The 21694-nt window shown below is 38.3% G+C and overlaps 1 protein-coding gene across 2 annotated transcripts in view; it reads left to right on the top strand.

Annotated features, from left to right (window-relative positions):
• The first annotated feature begins 3483 nt into the window (after positions 1-3483).
• The window catches only part of LOC150093420 (neuroligin-4, X-linked-like), a 137667-nt gene continuing 119456 nt past the window's right edge, over positions 3484-21694 (top strand). For both annotated transcript variants that reach the window (XM_090413561.1, XM_090413560.1), the window contains exon 1: positions 3484-4249. In XM_090413561.1, the coding sequence (XP_090269687.1) occupies positions 3814-4249 (436 nt within the window). In that variant the 5' untranslated portion in view covers positions 3484-3813. The remainder of the gene's footprint in view (positions 4250-21694) is intronic.

Genomic DNA, 21694 nt, shown 5'->3' with positions numbered 1-21694 from the left:
ATGCATCTTTTATAAATAGTTCCGTGGTGAGTTACATCAGAATTGTCATCCATAATGTCCCCCTTTCTACAAATCCAATGAAACACGTGCAGCTACCACACAACACTCCCTTCCTCCATAGTCCTACAAACTCACAGAACAAATTTCTCTTCCATCTCCTTCAAGCTACTGCTGCTTTGCTCTGGGAACAGCCTCCCGTCCCCCAAAGGAACACAACGTAAATCGAATATGAACAAGTTCCTCCTTCCCAAATCTCTTCCCATACGCGGTACTAACGTACAATATGTTGATCAATCAACCTTTCATGTATGGGTCCAACTTAAAAAATAAATAAAAAATCCCACATGAGAGAGAGAGAGAGTGAGAACAGTTTCTACTAATGTGGCTGAGCCACATACACTCAAACAGTTCTTAATCAGTTCCAGAGAAATTACCCGAAACTCTTAAGTTTCTAAAAAATTAATTTACACAACCTCATTCGGTCATAAATGCAACTTACATAGTGTTAGGATTAGGGACTATGAGACGGCAGCAGTTGTATGCGGTGCTCTCCTCCTGGATGCCTTTTAAAATCACTGAAGGCCTTAGGCCAACTTTTTCTGATTGGCTGCCCACACATTTCAAAAGTTACTCACTGCTAAACGGCTTAGCCTACACTCTTCGGGGAATAAAAGGCGTTAGCGAATTTATATGCAGATAGGCATTGCTCCATTTTTTGAAATTTGTTTTCTTGTACATAAGATGTTTAATTATTTAGGTAGTTTTTTTTTTTCTTTTCTTCTGTAGTGACGTACCCTTTGTACAGGTCAGCAAAGGTTATACTGCTGCAGTATAACCTTTGCTGACTTTGCGCAGCAAGCCACACATCCTAAGCAATCAACCAACGGAGTTGGAAGCACTGAGCCCATTTCCTCTCTTGTGTACAATCCACATCCTGGGCTTTATGATGCTCTACAATTATTCTATCAAATTCAGCGTACTTGAACATCAAAACCTTCATTTTGATGTTCGAGTAGGCTGAATTCCCAGCAAAATTTAGATCAAGGGGAATGAAACTGCAGATGGACCTCTTAACTCAACCCGTACTTTCTCCATGTACTGTTTGTCAGTTCCTTACACGGATTAGAGACAGTTGATTAGAACATAGCTAATTAATCACGGATGTCATCGTGGCTTTAACATTCCTTAATGCCAGGGAACACTAATGCATAAATGGTATCAGATTAAGCCAAAATAAAGTACGGACAGTCAAGCCTATGCAGAACAAGCAGAGAGGAAGTTGTACTTGCTAATTCTCCATATAGATCGCAGTCATCTTACATATTGAGCCACGATCCTCCATCTATTTGTGAACAATGAAACACTCTAATTCCATGTATTTTTCTAGAAGCTATAGTGAAACGAAAATGAGTTGTCATATCCTCCATCCTAAAAAAAAACAAACATGTAAAATATAAAAATAAATGTCATCTACAACCTTTTGAAAATTATGCCATCTAATACTTTAGGAAAAAGAGGACATGTTCAAGATAACCCCTGTTTCGTTATATTAGATGTCTTTTTTTTTTTTTGAGTTCCTGGTAAAGTTTTGCAACACCTACTTGTAGGCAGTCCTTGGATTTGATTTAATCTCTGGCCGTTTCTTTTAGCTGTACGATGTTTGCAAGTTTGCAAGCTTGTTGTCGAACACAGAGTCCTTTATAAATATGCGAGGTGGAGCACCATCCTACTGGAAACAAAATTTACCCAAAGCTGAGGGATAAAGTTATTCCACAATATCTCGAACACAAGCACATGCTCCTTTTGGATGATGAGATTCCTTCCAAGTCCGTCTAGTTGGACCCATCTTTAAAGACAATAAACCAGCTGGACCTCTTGAGGGAACTACTACCCAAACGATTCATTTTTCTAAACGAAAAGATCTTTCTTCAACATTTTGAATTGTCAAGTTGAGCAAGCAGCTTTTTAGTCATTGTCTTTCTTGTTAGTTCATCTTCATTAGAGAGTTTTTGCTTGGATTGCATACGGTATGGGTACTTCTTGAGATCTTCAACATTAGTCCTCCTGATCTTTTCTCTCGCAATTCCAAGCGACTTCTTCTTTGTAACGAACCATTTTCGGTGTGTATTCCACATTTTGACAACTGCTTCCGTTCGCTTTTTTTTTTGTTGGGGGGAGGGTCTCCCAGATTATCTTGAACTGTCATTCGATTACTAATAAAGCACCCTTAGAGGGCACTTTATTAGTTAGAAACGCCGCACAAAACAAAAGAGTTCAAATTATTGAACAATCCACACCGGAAGTAGCTACAAAGCCAGAAAACACAACAGAGAATAAATAATTAAATATTTATTTTTAAAAATAATTGTAAATGGGTTCCTTTTTTGGGGAGGGGGGATAACCCTGTATATATAAAAAAGGAACCTGATGATATAAAATTGATGCCGGGGTAGGTTAAAAAATAACCCCTCTATTCATAGTCTGTCTGGCAACATTCCAGTGAAAGGTCCATCTTTGTGTGGCCTCCCTGGTTCTGCGTGTATTCAACTGCGTGTGTTTTTTTGTGGCTTTTATCTAACGATGCGCTCTTATTGTCCGAGTGTGTGTGAAGAAGAAGAATCCCCGCTCTTCTTCTTCGAAAAATGTATATGCAACGAGGAAAGAGGAATGAGTAATGGTTCTGGTTCGATTTTGGTTTATTTTTATGTTTTTTTTCTGTAATAATGTTGGTAGCGGATATCAAAATTTGACGAGAAACAAATCTCAGGATTGCGAAGAATTTTTTCCTCTTTTTTACGGAATCAGCAAAAATGCAGCAAACATTTGAGCCCCGATATTAAATTCTAGACGGATGGGGAAGTTGCAGTTTTTCCCAGCAAAGCTCACGCGAAACTCTGACAGAGTTGAAGGTTGTAGGCATCGATGGCACGCTAATTTCCCGTCTTCGTTTTGAACTTTCACGGAAAACTTTCAAGATGTTGGCGATCTTCATTTGTATTACGGACGGATGTTCGTGTTTCCGTATGCATCCTCCATATGCAGTGGGCTCTGCCTGTTCCGAATGCGCATGCTCCCGAGCCATTCACTGCGATAAAGCACACGCTCGCACACCGTCGATATCCACGCAGGCTGCACGCGAGTGCATGCAGCGAGTATTGATGAACACCCGTTTTGTGCGCTGGCTGCTCTGTCGATTGTGTCAGACGATGCTGCAGCGACCCGACAAGAATTGTTTAAACTGTCCTTTATGTAAGCCGTAGGCGGTCGACAACTTCGTTACTTCCGACTTTTCTCGCCAAAAAAAAAAGAAAAAAATCGAGCAAAAGGATAATCCGGATCAGCGCAGAGAAGGCTGAGAGAGGATTACGGTCCGAAGCGTTCTCCGAAGGACGGCACGGAATCGTGGACCGATAATCACTAAGCAGTGCTCTGATCGGCGTATTGATTGCCGCCTGTTTCTAGCAGCGTGAGTCCGACGGGCTCTGCGGGGTTGGCATCCCTGAAGATGGCGCGACGGCCTTCCCAACGGTAGAAGATGCTTATTTACCTCGCCCGCCCTTCTCACCTGAACAGAACGTGGTCGCGTGCGGCGATGAAAGCGGCCAAGGAATGCTTGACGGAACCGATGGGAGCGGACCTCGCTCGGATGCTGCTACGACCCGAGCTCTGATGACGACTTATCGCCAACGCCGATGACGTTCCGTGCTCCGAGTGATGCGTCGTCAAGTGCTGCTTCAATATTTGACGGAAGAATGGGCCTTTCGTATTCTGCCGTGAACCTGCTTCGGGATTGTCTCCAGTAAAGCGGTGGCGATGCCGCTTCCGAACGCCGCAGAGACGCTCCTCCTGGTGCTGCTGCTCACGTCGTGTGTTCCCGCGTTGGCCACCGACGCTCGAGGGATGTCGCGGGTCGTGACCACCAAGTACGGAGCGTTGCGCGGTTTTGTGGCGGCCTTCGGCAGCCGGCAGCTGCAAGCCGTCGAAGTGTTCCTGGGTGTGCCTTACGCCAGTGCTCCCGTGGGGTCGTTACGCTTCATGCCCCCCGTGTCGCCCTCGCACTGGCGTGGTGTCCGCATGGCCGACCGCTATGGACCCGTCTGTCCGCAGAGGTACCCGGACATAAAAAACGAGACTGAGGCTCTTCGTCGGATGCCTGCGGGACGACTGGAATACCTGCGTCGTCTGCTGCCGTTCTTGAGGAACGAAAGCGAAGACTGTCTCTACCTGAACATCTACTCCCCCACTGTCGGTAAGTTGCGTTCCTCATTTCTGTTTGCATGCGACAAGAAAAAAAAAAGCCGAAATTTTTGTAGCCAGCCGTACAAGAAAGTGGTCACAATTCTGTTGGAAACGAATCCTGCTCGTCTGGAATTGTGGCGAAATCAAAACACTTCACGATCGACAACTTTTCTCCCTGCACACAAAAAAGAAGAAAAAAATCTTTTTTTTTTTTTTTTTGTACAAATGCTCTTGCTTTGTGATCTTTCTAATAATCTATCATTGATGATAGCTTCCGGATTCATTAATTAAAGAAAAAAAAACGATTCCACTAAAAATACCATTTGTTTCATTAAATGCATGCATTCGTTCGTATACAATGATATCTTTCCAAAAATTCATTCCATTAAACAAGCCGTCTTGTTTAATGGAATGAAAAAAAAAAAAAATATATATATATATATATATAATGAAATTCCTTGCTGTGCCAACTTTAAATTCAAACTGCAATTAGCAAATAATTATGTCGCGAATGCACCATTCAAAAAAATAGTGAAGTCATTTTTGTTGAAGAAAATTTTATGAGTACTGGGAGTTTTTTTTTTTATTTACTCATTTTAAAAAAAATGGAAAATATGAAACGCTTTTATGTATTTCGCTGCACATCCATCTTCTGCTCTTGCTTCAACCGTGCTTTTTGTTTTCAACCGTGGATGATGCCTCCGTTATGTGTGTTTGTTTCGTGGCCCGTGAAATTGACGGATAGACATGCCATTTTGTATTATATTACTCCACTTAGATCTTTAGACGGTATCATATCCGCCAGTAGCTCACGCTGCTGTAGAGGTTGTCGACCTTTGACTAAAACATACCGAGGAATGAGGTTATTTTTGTTACAAAAAACAAACCAAACAGTTCTTATACAGCACTGCAAAGGGATTGGGTAAATATCTGAAAAATCACAGTTATGTTTGGTGGGTAAGTATTATGAACATATCTTTTGCAGCTTGTGAAAAGAGAGTAAGACGCAATACAAAATAAATCTTTTCAGCTCTAATTTCTATCCTAAGACGAGGCACAAATTAGACCTGAAATTTCAGTAACAAACAATACAATTTATGAGTAATATTATTTTTACTACCAGGGTGCGCGAGTGTTGCTTATGTGAATAAACAATACGAATTTTATTCTTAATGATTTAAACGCACACTTCCGATTTTTATTATTATTATCGCATTTTCGTCAAACAGTAATAAGAAATATCGGATCTAATATCCACTTTGCCTAAGAAATATTCTTTTTGCATGTTCTCCCATATGGAGAAAAATTTTAGTTAAAAAAAATTGGTTTTGAAAATAAAGAATTCGTTAGGATCTTTTGGTCATCAAAGTTCTACGTACTGTTGCAGTTTTGTCCGCTAGGATGACTGATATGAATACTTATTGTGGGAATATGCAAAAAATAAATAAATAATAAAATAATAATCGTAAAAGTGCGCTTGTTTCATTGCACATACAAAGGGCGTTTTCTGATATTTATATACAAAAATAAATGATGGAGTTAAAATATAACTATAATGAAATCACGAATGATTGCTAGATAGTAAAGGATTTTCTTTATCCAGTATCGTTCTCTAATAGAATCCAGTGGTGTTCAAGTACACGAAACAAAAACTGGAATTATGCCTATGCTTTAATAACATAGATACAAATAATACCAATAGCTTTTCAGGTTCCATCCATGCAGAACCCCCTCCCCCCTTACACACACACATATACCCTCATAAGAGGAAGCTGGTAGTGTAACGTCATCAGACGTTCTCTAATCGGAGAACGCAAGCATAAAAAATTCTTGAGTCTGCAAAGTAAGGTTACCAGCTTATCTTTACTCCTAGTGGTTAAAAATTATGTACTCGCCTCTATTTATAATTTACAATAGCAAAATACAGTGTAACCAATGCATTCTTAGTTTTTTATGTACGGGTAGAGAGATTAATTCTTCTTCTTCTTTCTTTTCATCTGTCAGATGGCGGGTTGAGTCCCCTATGAAGAAACTTTGCTATCTGTCCAATTCTGTCCTTGTCTGAAGTTCGATAATTGTGTTCTTTTCTGTAACCAAGTTTGTTTTTGGTCTGATCGCCTCTTCCTTCCTTCCTTTCAATAATTCCGTTCAAGGCTATATTTGGTCTCTGAGAGCACATTCTTTGGAGAGGTCCAAACCATCTTAAGCATTTAAGAATCATATTAAGAAATAATATTATTTAACTTCATTTTAAATAATAGAATGTTTCTGGTTCCAGCTGGGGTTTATTGTTAGCACCAAATCAGAGTAACAATTGGGACAAAATTCTTTTTTAATTAATTCCATGAAATTAGCGAAATATGGAGAGACAACGGTACACCGTGTTGCAGTCGCTCTGAGCGTGACAGAACAGGCGAAGAGTGCTCTGTCTTGCTTGGATGTCTTTCTCTGTTAGCGTTTAACTCCGCACGACAGATGGAGCCAGGATACCGACATGTGACGTTTCTGTTCTGGAAACGGATCGATGTGATTGTAGTGGATCTTAATCCGAACGTAACTCGTTAACACTGAAAAACAAGGGCAGCCAAACAATCGCGAACAGGCCCAGAAAGTGCGTCGAAGTGACGGAATTGTGATGTATCTGGGAAGCTCCAGCTGTAGTGCGTTACTATTCTGCAGTATCTTGAGTGTCATCAATCAAGACGTGCATGTTCGTCATTGATCTGTTCCGTTGTATGCGATCCGAACCCTGTTTTAACTCTCACGCAGACTAATTAGCGAAACCTGTAGAACTGCGTTTCCACTCATGTTTGGTTTTTCGAGAACGACTTTCCGTGTTCGCCGAACTACCTCAGATAATTAAACCGGTTAGTTTGTCTGATGAAGGATGTGAGAGAAGATCAGATGCGCAACTACTGAACACTCTCTAACCAAGAGGATGAACCGCTGTCCTTAATCACTTTAGGGGTTAACAACTGACCAACTCCCATACCGTAATGATCCTTGTCCGATACTTCATCTCCTGTATTTGCTTTAATGCCTTTCTGGTGTCGTTTCGGCTTCTTCCACACGTGGTAAAATTCCTCTAAACAGCCCACAGCGCTACCTTCTGATTAGGAAGCGAAGTTCAGATTCCCGTTGATACTTTCTCATTTAGAATCCCAGAGAAATAAATTCCAACTGAATGAATTTTGAGTTCTTTCTACTAGATTTCGGGAATCACAAGGAATCTTTTTTTCTTTTATTTGCCTCTTTCTTTTTTTTTTTTTTTCTTAAACCACATATTTGACTTTCGCTATTACTTCTCGCAATACAGAGACGTCGAAGATCATGATGTGCCTGCTCTCCACGAAGAATTCCACGCTATCTCTTCGATATTCAGTGGTAGTGGAAGTCAGCAATGGAGAGCTGCAGAACAGGAAATATTGGAGTCGCAGATATGCAAAGGACGATCAATATGTTTTACTGGAAATCCATACGGAAGGAGAGAAAGATGAAAGGAATTGATTTTTGGGGTGAACTGAAATTTTCTTTGCTGTATATTCTGACTTCTGAAACCGTACGTGCCAACACAAGAAGTGGATAGGTGTGTGTGTGTGTGTGTGTGTGTGTGTGTGTGTGTGTGTGTGTGTGTGTGTGTGTGTGTGTGTGTGTGTGTGTGTAGTGGGGAATGAAAACAGAATTAATTAACGCACTTAGCAAAATAAGCCGAGTTTTGCATGACAGCGAATAATCCGAACCATGCATTTTTAACTTAAAGATACTTTGGCTTTTTTCCGCTATTTTTATTAAATTCATCGTTTTGACTCGATTACATTGATGATAAAGATGTTGTGGATGTCTTTTTCTTCAATAAATTTCTACAAACTTATACATTATACATTGCTCTGAGTTTATTATCTTGAGTAACCAACATCCGATGTTCCCAATAAACTGAAAGCATTCTACTAAATAATAAACTGCACGATTCTGCATAACACGATGGCCATTCAGCTCCACCACGACATTTATTTCAAAGTGACCATCCATTATGTTATCCAATTCGTTTTTCTTTCTCTGAGATCGTTTTTAATGGTGTGCAATAGAAAGATATTTTTTGCAGTCAATCTAGTCTTTTTTCTTTTTTCTTTTTTTTTTTTTGAAAATTTCATGCTTAATGTTTTTTTCCTGATTTTTAACTACAGACAATTTTAATAATTCAGTATTTAACAGAAGGATCTAGTTGGTCGAGTGGACATTCACGAACCAACTACTATGCATTGTCCGTATCATGAAAACAATCGTTTACGTCTTTAGCGGAAAAAATGTTTCCATCAAATTTTAGAAGCGTTTCTGAGATGGGTCAAGTTGAAAAGGGACAAAACTGAAAATATAACACGTGTAATCATAGAAAGCCTGTTGTCATCGGTAACGGACGGCATAAAACCACGACTTCATGAGAAAGGAAGAAAATCTTTGCTCTACTCTCGGCCCTATGACCGGTTATTATACGCCCTCCCCATCCCTCAACCTAATGGTTGACGGGTAGCACAACTGCTTAAGGAGGGAATTATTGCACAACAAGGAAGTTTCCCGTTGACTCTCTGGTCCAACAGTATTCTACGTCTGTCGATATATGTTTACTGGGCCGAGTCGGGTTGTCTGTTCTGAGGGACCAAACACCTGAGTTTCCTGGAGGGATTTGAACCCCAGATCTTTCTAACCAAGGTATCAGTGGAAACCAACTGAGCTTATAGAAACCGCTATAGTGATTAATAGAAACCGCACAATAGCGATTAATTCAATCAAATCGGTTTTATCGTTGCCAATTAATAAAGCTGAATGCGAGTCTTTTATGGACTGATGTTTGATGTCTTATAAAAGAAATCCAACGAAGAACCGCAAGACTTTGCGGTTCTTCGCTGTTTATAATTCTCATTAAGTATTCCGTATTAATGAAAAAAACAAGAGGATCATTTTCCTTAAGCACCTCTTACTGCTTCCTTCTTCATAATCCAGGGATCGTTTCTTTTGACTTTTGTGCATTTTTTAAGATGCTTTTCACTGTCTAACTTCACGCGATGTTTTTTTCGGTGAGGAATGAAGATGCCGACCTTGAATTACTATGATCATTAAAATTATGAAAAATTCAGCGACCACACTCGAGCGGTTGTCTGACGGAGTTTTTAGCTTTTTTTTTAATTTTTATTTTAGAGATCGATCTGGTTTAGAATTTTTCCCCTCGCATAATTTTAATTTATCCACCCATTGAATGGATGGATAAATTAAAATAATAATTAAATATTATTAAATATTCTTATATAATTACATTTTAATTAAAATTAAAATAATTATGTTTAATATAAGTCCCGGACATGCTTACTATAAAAATCTAGAACAGCCCAAGGATTGTGTCTCGGATTCTTTGCATTTTTAATCTTGCAAATTCGGTTTAATGAAATTATTATTTTTTCGTGCAATTTTATTTTCATTGATACAAAATTATTTTCAATAAAAATCTCTGATTCACTTCAGAAAGGTTTTCTACACTGAAAAAAAAAATGTTATTTCGTAACTAAAATTTAAGTGGTCCTAAATGCATTTCGGAATGCAAAATCCAAATTTGTAATCCAAGAAACAAACCTAAGTTTTTTTTTTTGTTGTTTCGATTGCAGATTAGGATAACTGGATGACGTTATCCAAATCTGCAGTTTCAGTTTCACCGTCATCCAAAATTTTAGAAAAAGATTAAATTTTATTATTCCACAGCCACCGTTTCGACAATGAAAAGACCTGAGTTCGAATCCCATTTAGAACGCCAAGAACCTTTAGGGATTTCAGTTGCACGTGCGTCCGATCTCATACAGAGGTGGAGGGTTTCTCCTTCCGGAAACGCGGGTTTTCGTCCATGAAACCAGCTAAAGGAACAAACGGAATTTACATTTCAAAAGACGAGCTTAAGGCAACAGCTTTTTGATCTTAATTAGGCCCCTCCATATGGAGACCTGTTTGTGGTGGAAAGCACCTCCCAGTGATGGTACCGAGTATTTTCAGTTTTCACCTTATCTGCATTTGTTTTCGCTCAACTTCCACCGAGTCTTTTTCCTGTCCTATTTCCCAGACAACCATCTATTAGACCCAACTTGTTTCTGTGCAGCACTACCCGTGTACATACCGATTGTGGTAGTTTAGCACTAATTTCATCCATGTTTCTGTACTACGGGTAGTTTCGGATGGCCCAACCAGAATTATGCCAACTAATCGATTGATCTACTATCCGGCAAGCAATGTCGGGGTTCAAAGTGGAACGCAAGGGCTACAACTATAACATGATGGCGCCACAACAAACGTTGGGTCTTTTCCCAGACGACGGGGAAGTCGATTTACTGCAAAATTGTTAACACATGAAAGTGGAATTCCATCTATGGCTCTGTGATGGTTACCTAAGTGAAGCTTTGACACTGAACGTTCTTTCCTTTTGAGAATAGGTTTTGTATCCTCAAATTTATCAGAGCCCCCCCCCCCCTTCACAAGCGCAGTCCAGTGCAGAATCCATTTCCATCCCAACAGACAGAAAAAGCAAAAAATATACATACCTACAAATACAACATCATTCTTGATTATACATTCGACAGGTAAACATCCAATTTGGGAAATGTCTTGCCCTGCTTTATCCAGAAGGGGTGACAAAAACACACTCAATAAAAAAAAAAAAAACTCCATTCAGAAGCCAAAATCTTGGAATCATCCTACCAGAAGTAATCGGAGCAACTCCTTGCAAATTCACTTGACGAAATGCCAGTCACTAAAACAGAACTTCACTGGAGGATTTCAACGTTCCCATCTGGGAGATTTGCGATGAGTCTTCCCTTGATGTTTTTTTTTAGATCAAGGAATGGCAACTTAAGGAAATCTGATACGTAGGGAATGGTATCCTAATCCTCACCAGGAATAGCATGCTTATATTTAACATCCTGATCCCAGCTCCTACGGCACTGAAACCATGATGACTTCATTGTCAGAAATACGAGCATGACAAAAATGGACGAATGGAAAGGTGATTCAACTATCAAAACTGTACCACTAGAACACTACCTATCGGAAACTCCTCTTCGCTGAGAAGGCAACAGCAAAGAAGGCTTCAAAATGAAAATTAACTCATGCTTGTTCCACATTCAAGAATTGCATCACCCCTGTGAGGGTGTGACTTACTTGCCCTTTGACCGAATTAATACGACCTCCCTCCTGAAAGGGCATCAAAAATTACTTCATGCTTCATATCAAGCTAGTCAAGAATAATGGAACTTGCACTCCGAAAAATGAAGGATATGTCTCCAGATTCATTAATAGATGTAATGAATTTCTTTGTCCCCCCCCCCCAGAGGAAAATAAACCATTAAAATACCTACTGTCTTGGATGGAGTAGAATTTGTTGACGTCTTGAATATTTTTTTTCTAAGAAAGAAAAAAAGAGCCGATGCCATCCGCAATTGACAAAATAAAATCTTAGACTGACAAAAACATATCCTCACAAACCAGGAAACCAGATGCATCCACCAAGCATAAATAACTAACAACTTCCTGTAATTGGAACTGTCGCAGAATTCGCTAAAACCTGCATGATATGGAGATCCTCTTGCAGGAGTATATGTGATTGTGTTTCTTTCTGCAAGAGGTGCATTTAAAATCCAGTAACAATCATACGGTGCGTATACTTCTATCATCCAGAAGGAGAAACGTAGATGGACCTGCTCATGAAGGAGTTGCCATCCTTGTGGGCAATCATAATTTTTTCCAAGAAGTTCCACTTAATACTGACATACAAGTAGATATCAATCGCCTCTCAGCGGGATTTATTATTACAAAATGCTGCGTCTGTCTGTCTGCCAACAAGGAATGGAAGAGCTGTGAAGTGAATGCTAGATAACAATAACTTCTCCCCCCCTAAACACTAGAAATAACACCTTTTTTCCAAATGCCTGCTAATCATTCGCTGTTGTTGAGCTTACGGTTTATTTATTGTCCCTTTTCCCTCTGTTTAAATGGGTGTTTCTATGGGGTTCCTATGGGAATGATCATTTTATTGTGATATTGACGCTGTTACATGGACAGCGATACATTCCATTATGGATAGCTCGATGGAAACTGATATTACGTCAAAAAGTGTATAATACAAGCTGCGATAAATGCAGTACTCAAAAGATCGTTCAGTTACTGCCTTTTTTTTAAAAGTATAGTGGCATTCAGATTATACAGCAGCCAAGAAAATCTAAATCAAAGCTTTGTGCTTCTACAGACACACAAAACTTAATTTCATTCCGAGATGCTCCTGCCCCAGCATGGTATGTTTTCTTTCAGAGTCAAACCCACTCCTAAATCGAATTCATTTCTTCTACCGTCGGATCAACAAATATTAAGGTGATCAAAATTGCAGAAAATGAAGAGTAGCTATTCCTTTCACTTTTTTCTAATTTGAAACAAGGTTGGTGCACAATTGTAATTATACTAGCGGAGATCTCAACCACAACGTTCCAAACTTCGTCTTATTCGCCATAATTCTTGACCTCAAAAAAGCAATACAGAAATACACTAAATTATGTTCACTTCGAACGGTTGGAAGAATACAACAGGCCGATCAAGAAAAAGAACTAAGCACTTCACTGTTTTAATGACAAACAACTGCTGTAGGACCAGATGGCATCCATTACGAGATAGTTAAACATCTGTCGCCATTGTCCATGGATCAACGGTTCTACTTATTCAACAAAATTTTCTTAAGAATAAACTTCCGCAATCTTCCAAAAGGTAATTATTATTCCTTTCCAAAGACAAACAAGGCAAAAATACTTACCAAATTACTAGCTAATTGCTCTGACTAGCTTCTTGTGCAACACCTGGAAAAATGTTTAACTCTGCCACTTTTATTGTGTCTAGAAAGCAACAGCTATTTTTCCCCTCAAAGAGGCATAAAGATCGCATTTGATGCTCTTGACTCGAAATATCCGTTAAAGATACTTTCATACATCATTTTGATTTGATCTAACAGAATGTCCCACGTCTTTGGATTGACCTTTTCTCCAAGAATATGGAGTCCCCAAGATCATCGCTGTGTACTTTGAAAGTATGCTCAGTGACAAAACAACTCATAACTGTAAGTAATGCCCTCTGTGTGGATGACTTGACCGTCTCTTTTATTTCTTGAAACATGATTCATGAGATAGAGAGCGAAAGAAAGAGAGAGAGAGAGAAAGAGAGAGAGAGAGACAAAGCTGTAACAAGCATTTGACTACCTTTTAAACTGTGCGCTTTTAAACATTGTGCGTGCATTTTTATCCCTAATACGAGAAATAAGACAGGGCAAATGGTTATCTAGTTGCCACAGAAGCAGAACAAGGTTCTTGGAGCTCTTATTCGAAGAAGAAGAAAAAAAAAAGACATCTCTACTTTGTATATGCCATTTGCGAGGTAAACGTCGAAGAAAGAAAAACGAATATGCATAATTACTATATCTTTTAACCTCTTGGAGTGCAGACGGTTGTTCACTGCTCCGCTTACATGGAGCATCAAACCGAGACTTGATTGTGGATCTTAAGTCTGTGCTTCTTCAAGAGAAGCGTACTTCGATGGCCGAATCAATCTGCCATTAGAATTGCAACAAAATCATTTCGAACATCACACATTTTTCGTAATTACAGGGAGCAAAATGAAGCACGTTTGCCACGACGTCAGCAATACTTATTTTAATACAACCAGAATAAAATCCTATCGCACCATTCCATGTCACCAACCAGTATTATTTTTTCCACAGTGGACACACGCTACCAAAAGTGGACTGTTTATTCTATCTAGGCACGTTCTCCTCTTCCTGCTACGTATATTAGGCCTAGTGTCCTGTTACGTTCGTATTAGCATGTCCTATTACGATTTGAAACCGCGACCACCTCGAAGATAAGGTGGTTAGACCTATCTATATAGGCGCATACAAGATGGCATATCAACAACAACCAGTGCTCCTCCTGATCCAATATTTGTTAGAGAGCACTTGTTAAAATTTGCATTCTGTACGGGATTCGAACCCTAGGTCTTTCCAACTAAATGGTATTGCCAATACTGGATCATAATAGTAGATGCTGTGTGGCGTCATTTTCTGTCTGACAAACTGATTAGAGATTGTGGGACAACATTGTTTGTGTGCAATGTGTGGATGAAAGTGTATTTTTATGAATTTGACCTTTCATAACGACTTGCCTGTCATCTCAGCATCCTCAGAAGACGAACTGCGCAGCTGGAAATTTTGCACAACCTGTTTATGAAGCCTCGCTGTACTTATTGATAAGCAATTAGCTAATCTTAAAATGTATGGATCAGTCTATTAATCGCTAACTCTCAAAATTAGATTTAGTTATTAGTTATTCACATTTTGCACTGCTAGATGACGTATGGTCATTTTTTTTCTTTAGAAATTTAAACATTTTCTCTCGAAATATTTCGAATAGGAAGTAAATATGGTATACTCGAAATAAAAGAATAAATGTTGAATTGACGTTAACTTGGACCATGATATATAATTTTAAAACTAAAATCGGGTTAGAACTTAAAAAGGAATGCAGATCCAGATCTCTCTCGAACTAAATGGCAAAATATCAATCAGATTATTAATATTCTAAAATAGCTCGGGATCCCATGAGAGCAGGTAGGTCATTTCGGTGATTCTCAGATGCGAAGAGAAGGAAGCGAAAGATTTCATCAGGGAATTTTGCTCTTCTTGTACGCCATCAACGAGATTGTGTTTCGATTGGTTGGAAGACGGAACAGCAGTTTAATTTCTTTAAATGTCAAGTAGGAAATTATGAAATGGGATGAGAGTTTAGTGCGTTCGTATTTATTCTAATTGCAAGAGTTTCTGAAAATCGTACTTTGATCTTATTAGACAATGAGATCGAAAATTGGAAATCTATTAAAGTAATGGTTTGCTGTGATTCCTTCCCTGGCTAATTTCAATCACTGACAGTCCTCAGCCAGGTGTCTGTGATTGGGTAAGAGCGGAAATTAGCTATCTCCCAGTTTCCAGAAGTTAGCTACGGCTAAACGGCCTCGCCAGTGGGAAAAAAAAAAAAAAAAAAAAAAAAAACATTCGCGGATTTTTTTTATTTATTTATTTTCAAAATTAGCCGTATTTGTAATCCGAACATGTGGATGCTACTTTCCATTTGAAGCTATTTCTGTGGTCGGATAACATTTTGGTTGTTTTTCTTAGGGGAACAAGAATATCACAGTTATGATACCGTTTGGTTAAAGAAACAGGCTACAAAACGTTATACTGATTAATTTTGAATTATGTTAATATCGCATGTTCAGGAAATACTAATGCTAATATAAGTTTGCTTTTGAGGAGATTCTGCAAAGTTTATTTAATTTTAAAGGCGGCGTTGGAATCAGAATATTTATGTTTGATGGCTTTACAAATATTTGTAAATTTTAACTATTTTGAAAGTATGGAATACAGCGAACCGAGGTTGGGCGATTTCTTTGCTGAAAAGAGCGCATAATCAGTTAATTGTTGTGAAGATTGTCGATTTCGAAAAGTGTGCTTGAGGCGCCAATTTTAAATATTGCGGTCCACAAGGAATAATTTAAGCATTGACAAGCTGTGATGAGATGCGATGAATTTTTATATTCCAAGTATGCTGGCAAGTGTAAATAATTTTCTATGTTAGAAGGTTTATGCTCAATCTTAATACTCATATAATGATTTGGTTTTGTAGGGGTTAAATTTATTTAGTTTATCGATTTATCTTTTCTCATTCTGATGTAAATTTTAGGAAAGAAATTATTAAATTTAGTAATTTTAGAATAGCTCGATATATATATATATATATATTCCTGTAACCCAGAGCCGGATTTACGTATAAAAAAAGCTACAGCTTAGGGCCTCGCAATCTGCCGGGGCCTCAAATAAAAAAAACAAAAAGACCAGCTGATGTAATTTAAAACAGTAGGGGGCCTCTGGGTTTTGTATAGCTTAGGACCTCAGCAAGTCTAAATCCAGGCCTGCGGTAACCACTACCACATCAATGGTTAAAAGATGAGAAAGAGTATTAGGATGGGGATTACTGTTAATAATATTGTCGATGGAATTGCGTAAGGGTCGAAGTTTGATACCAGAAGACCTTTACATAGACTTTTTAGGAATGCAGAGAACTAAACTGGGATTTTTCACTTAATGTCCAATGATCATAGGGCGTCTGTTTAGTAGGTATCTACCTGGATACTGAACGAATGAGGATGGTCTGTCTGGAACTCTAAACTGGTACTTGTTTGGAGTTTAGCCGACCAAATTATATTCTACATATTGGCTTAAACCAAGAGAAAAAGATGGTACAAAATAATATAATGCTTTTTTCTTCAGAGAACCAGGGTAAACGGTGAAAAGTTAGCTACTACAACAAACTCCAACTCAGTGTTAGAGGAATTTAAGATCGGACATCATGAATGTAAGAAGTATCAACAGAAAATAATTGGAACTGTGAAAAGAACTATTAATGTACGATGTCAGTATAATAAGGACGTAGGCGAGGCCGACTTTTGAGCCCTATTTAAGTTATGAAGACTTAAGGCAGGGGTTCCCAACCTTTTTGTTTCCTAGAGCACATTCTAAAATACCGATAGGGCGACGGGCACCATTTTTTTTTTCAAGCAAATTTTTTGAATTCGTTTGTTAAATGAATACACACAAAGTTTACATTATAATTAAAAATTTTATTACTTAAACGTTTACGTTATATAAAAATTTAAATATGTTTTGGGCAGACAGGTTCGGTTTTAGTTGATTTATATTTTTCGTTCTTATTTCAGATTTAAGTGGATAATTCGTATTAAAAGTGGCATGCATTGTCTGGAAGTGACGTTCAACATGTTTTTTTCGAATTGCAACGCTACTGTTGCACAACAAACCAACACAATTATCTTTAAAATTAAAGAAACAAATGTTTCCTCCCAGTCAGTGTTAAAATTATAGGTTCGTTGTCTTTTACTTGATTCACTTATTTTAGGATTAAAAATCAAAATATTTCAAACGTTTAAGTACAAGACACCGTTAAAATCATGCGCATCTAACTAGCAACAGATAATGAACAACTTCGAATGCGCGTCTACTTTATCCATTGTATGCGTTTGATACTCGTCATGTGTCATTAACGCATGCGTCATATAGCGTGCCATGAATTGTTCCGTGATGTGCACGTGATTATTTCAAACTATACGGCACACGGTTGAACAGCGGCACGCACACACAAATTGGTCGAGTGCGCCATGGTGCCCACGGGCACAGGGTTGGGGACACCTGACTTAAGGGGTGGTTTAGTCTTCACCGGTAGCCAATCAGAGATAGACGATCTGAGACTTACTTCCACTAACTTGAAGCGGGATCCAGCTAAGAGGCAAAAACAAATGCTGCCATTTCGTGTTCCCTAACACATATGTATTGCCTGAAATAGTTTGGTTCTCAGTCCTTTTTTTATTTTTGAGCGATTATCTTTAAAAGTTTTTAAGCATTTATTTTAACAACAGGGAGTAAGTGGTAGAACATATTCAAAAATGGAAATATATCCTTCCATCTTTGTGATATCCTAACATAAAATAAAAAAAAGCTTTTTTTCCAGAACACTTCGCACCAAGTCATGGTGTTTGTGGTCTATGAGACAGATCTGTTTCCTGACGTCATGCAATATTAATTGATATTCGAATTGCTTCAGTTGCTACCCGGCATTTGGTATTCTGTAGTCAAAAGTATCTAACAGAGAGAGCAGAATTTTAATAATTAAATTTCACATTCAAGTATTTAGCATAATTTCTATACTTTGAAGGATTAAAGCCCTCGTTTGTCTCGATTCTTTTTCTACTTAATCCCACTTATCCAGAAACAATGCGAAGCCATGAATATATTATATTTATTTAAAATTTCTACAAAGTCTTTCTTTTTTTTAGAAATGATTCAAATGACGCAGTGCGCTTTTTGATATTTCTTCGAACATCATTTCAAATATTAATTACGGTAACCACTACCACATCAATGGTTAATCATTCGTGTAGCGAATTATTTTTCGTCTGGATGCGGTCTAATATGTGCTTAACGGTAATACTCGCGGATGTATAAAACGCAAATTAATGGAGAATTCTCATGCAGAGATACCGAGAGCTAACCGAATTTATTTTAATTCCTGTAAAATAGAAAAATAACTGATTACCTGATTGAATAAATTTTGAAAGCGAAGGAGGTAAGAAGTCATGCAATATTCATTGATATTCCAGTCGCCTCAGTTCCTACTTTTGATATTTTATTTGAAGAAACACGATCTGTCCACTGAAAGCAGAAATAAAAATGCCCGTCAAATGAAACTGAAGAAACAGGAGAAATGGCAGCGCTACTTCCAACAGGAGCGAACACAATCTGCAGAGATCACAACTAGTTCCAGCTACTGCAAGCACGCTGATAGCATTTTACCTTCGAGACACACCATTTTCAGGTTCGTTATCTGATACTAAGTCAATAACCTCTTCATTGTCTGACCTCAGATCGACTATTTCAGTATCAATTAGATTTTCCCATGTATTTGATGGAGAGGGACAGAAGAGAGACTCGCTTAATTCGACACAGCTGGTGAATGGTATTACAAACCACGTTCTGCTTAGCATATTTACAGATGAATAATAATTTTTTTCTTCAATTTTGTGAGTTCTAAGTTCTGATCCATCATTTATTGTTTGATTCAAATAGTAAGCATATTTATCTTGTGTGGTGTTCTGTAAATAACGAATGGTTGTCAGTGCCACTCATGTTTGGAGTAAACTGCTCGGCACCTTTGCAAGTCAGGGAATGATTTTTTCATTCACTAGATATTGTCATCGATGATGGACTTCTCTTTCAGAAGAAAATAATCACCAGTTCCATGATCAGAACCTATTTTCCATTGTCAGTCTATCATTGCTGAAGGTGTTGCCAGTTACTTCGAGTTAAAAGCATCTTCCGAAGCAATGATGGTTTTTGAAATTCTTAAGTGCCAGATGAACTGTTTCGTTTCTTGCTAGTCTTGTGACAAATAATATTTTCTGTTCACTTTTTTAGCAAACATGCTTCTCATCATCATTTTAGTGGCTCTGACAGACACTTTTCGCAACTAATTCGATTCTAAGGCGTTAACCCTAAGCTTATAAGCATTCTTTGTTTCTATGCAGCGTGAGTTCCACTGGTCAATTTGCCTGTTCTGAGGGAGACGAAGAACCCGAGTTTCCGGGTAAGGAAAACCCTGCCACCTCCGTACGAGACCGACGAACTCACCTTCAATAGACAAGCTCTGATACTTGGCGTCCTCGAGGTCCGAACCTAGGTCTTCCCAACCAAAGGACATCGTCTACATCCACTGAGGTACCGAAGCTCGAATAGACGCTTTCACACCGGAAATGCTACGATCCATGGAATGCCGTGGTAATCGACAGCCGAGATAGTTTCTTAAGCAGCCCTTCTGGTAATTTGTAGATTGAACATCAGAACCGATGTGCAATTCACCAGTCTTGTTTCTTTTCAGAAATTTTTAAAGCCCATCGTATTAACAGTAACAGTTTGATTCTTTTTAAAACCCAGTAGAGCAACTTAAGCAACAAGGATAATCACACATTAATACCTTCGTATTCTGAACAGAAAGCACGATTATAATCAAATGCTGTTCTGCTTAATTACATTCAATATTTTTCTCGACGTTTAGCAAATAGCAGATGATAATGAGCTGGCGAATGCATCATTCAGTTCGCTAAAGGAAGACGCTCCATTTAGAGGGCACTTTGAACTCAGTTATGCATTAAAATACCATTTGCTATGCATAGTGCTTGCCATTGGGAAATGAATCATCCTTTGGGCGATCAAACGGTTGTGCGTCTTTAATGTTAATGCTTTTTTTTTATCACATTTAATTCATTTTTAGTTGTTAACGAAATTCACAGACAGAAGCAAACACTCGTCTCTTAGCCTTACTTGCTTCGGCCGTACATTCAAATAACTACAACCAACCACTTATTATTATTATTATTATTATTATTAATATTATTATTATTATTATTATTATTGTTATTATTATTATTATTATTATCAATATATTCGTAACTGACATTTTTTTGTCTTATCCGTAAATAAAAACTGGCTAAAACCTTTTATGGAATTTTCAATATAATCTCTAGTCAACTGCTGCTGGCTAATATCTAGTTACAGGGCAGATCATGCGACCTAATATATGTTACCATCCACCATGGATCAATTGCTCTACATATACGTAAAAAAAAATACAAACTTTTGTGGGTCGGAGTCATAAAAATTTAATCTGACTGGAAACATCCATTAAAAATGTGCAGTTGGCTTTTTTTTTATTTTTTACATGTAATAGTGTACGATCAGCTTGGTGCTTTAGCATACTGAAATACTTCCACAACTTTGGTCTCAGAAAAACTCACTAAATTCACTAGAAACTTTATGTATAACGGAATCCTCCAAATTAGAATGGGATCGACTCTCTCGACCCTTTCTACAAAAGAAGGGAATCTCACACAGCTCTTTGTTAAGCAAATAATAATTTCCTCTCGCTGTAAGCAATGCCCTCTACATGGATACCTTTACTGTTTTGTGCAGAGTGAGTCATGCAGATCAGTTGTAGCAAAACCGTTGACCATCTTTTAACTTTTAAATTGTGCTCATCCTTTGTGCCCTCCTTCCATCTCTTGACATGGAAGAGTCATTGCTGGCTTATATGGAGCACTTATCAGACCAAGATTCGATTATGAATCTCAAGTTTGTGCTTTAATCGCAGATGGTATCCAGCGATGGTGTTGGATCCTTTCTACCGTGAAGTAATCAGAATTTCAACTGGAACAAATTCGCTTCAATGTAAACAGTTGTCCTTATCATACATGGCTAAAACAAAATCCTCTCCAGACCAGCCCACAAGGCTAATTATTTTTGTTCAAGGTGGAAAATTGGTACATTGCTGATCGAACTGCCACACGACATTTTGGTTTCGAAATTCAGGGACCTCTAAAGTCCTACATTGAAAACAAAAACATCGCGGGATCGCCACTAAATACATACACTACCTCTGTGGCATTCCTGCGTATCATTACGCAGCTTTTCTTTGTGTAGATGAGTCAAACATTCCACACCTTCGGTCGTCTAGCAGCAGCTGTATAAACTTCACAGAACAGAATACTGAGATTTTACAGAGGCTGAGAATCAGTCTTTAGTGCGGTCTGTTACCTTTCCAGGTAGCACTCTCGATGCATAATACGATCTCACCAGGATGTACCAACTATATCGACGGGTTGTATGCTGCATTGAATTTCATAAGACTGAAACGCTACCAAAGGCACATTATGTATCTGGACTGAAGAGGGTTCTATCTTCAGGCGGCACTTAAAAGTCTGGTATACCAACATC

This window comes from Typopeltis vanoorti, chromosome 24 (genome assembly GCF_054136105.1).
Source record: "Typopeltis vanoorti isolate ZY-2024b chromosome 24, IOZ_Tvanoo_1.0, whole genome shotgun sequence".
Classification (NCBI taxonomy): domain Eukaryota; kingdom Metazoa; phylum Arthropoda; class Arachnida; order Uropygi; family Thelyphonidae; genus Typopeltis; species Typopeltis vanoorti.
This window is presented reverse-complemented; position numbering and strand designations above follow the sequence as displayed.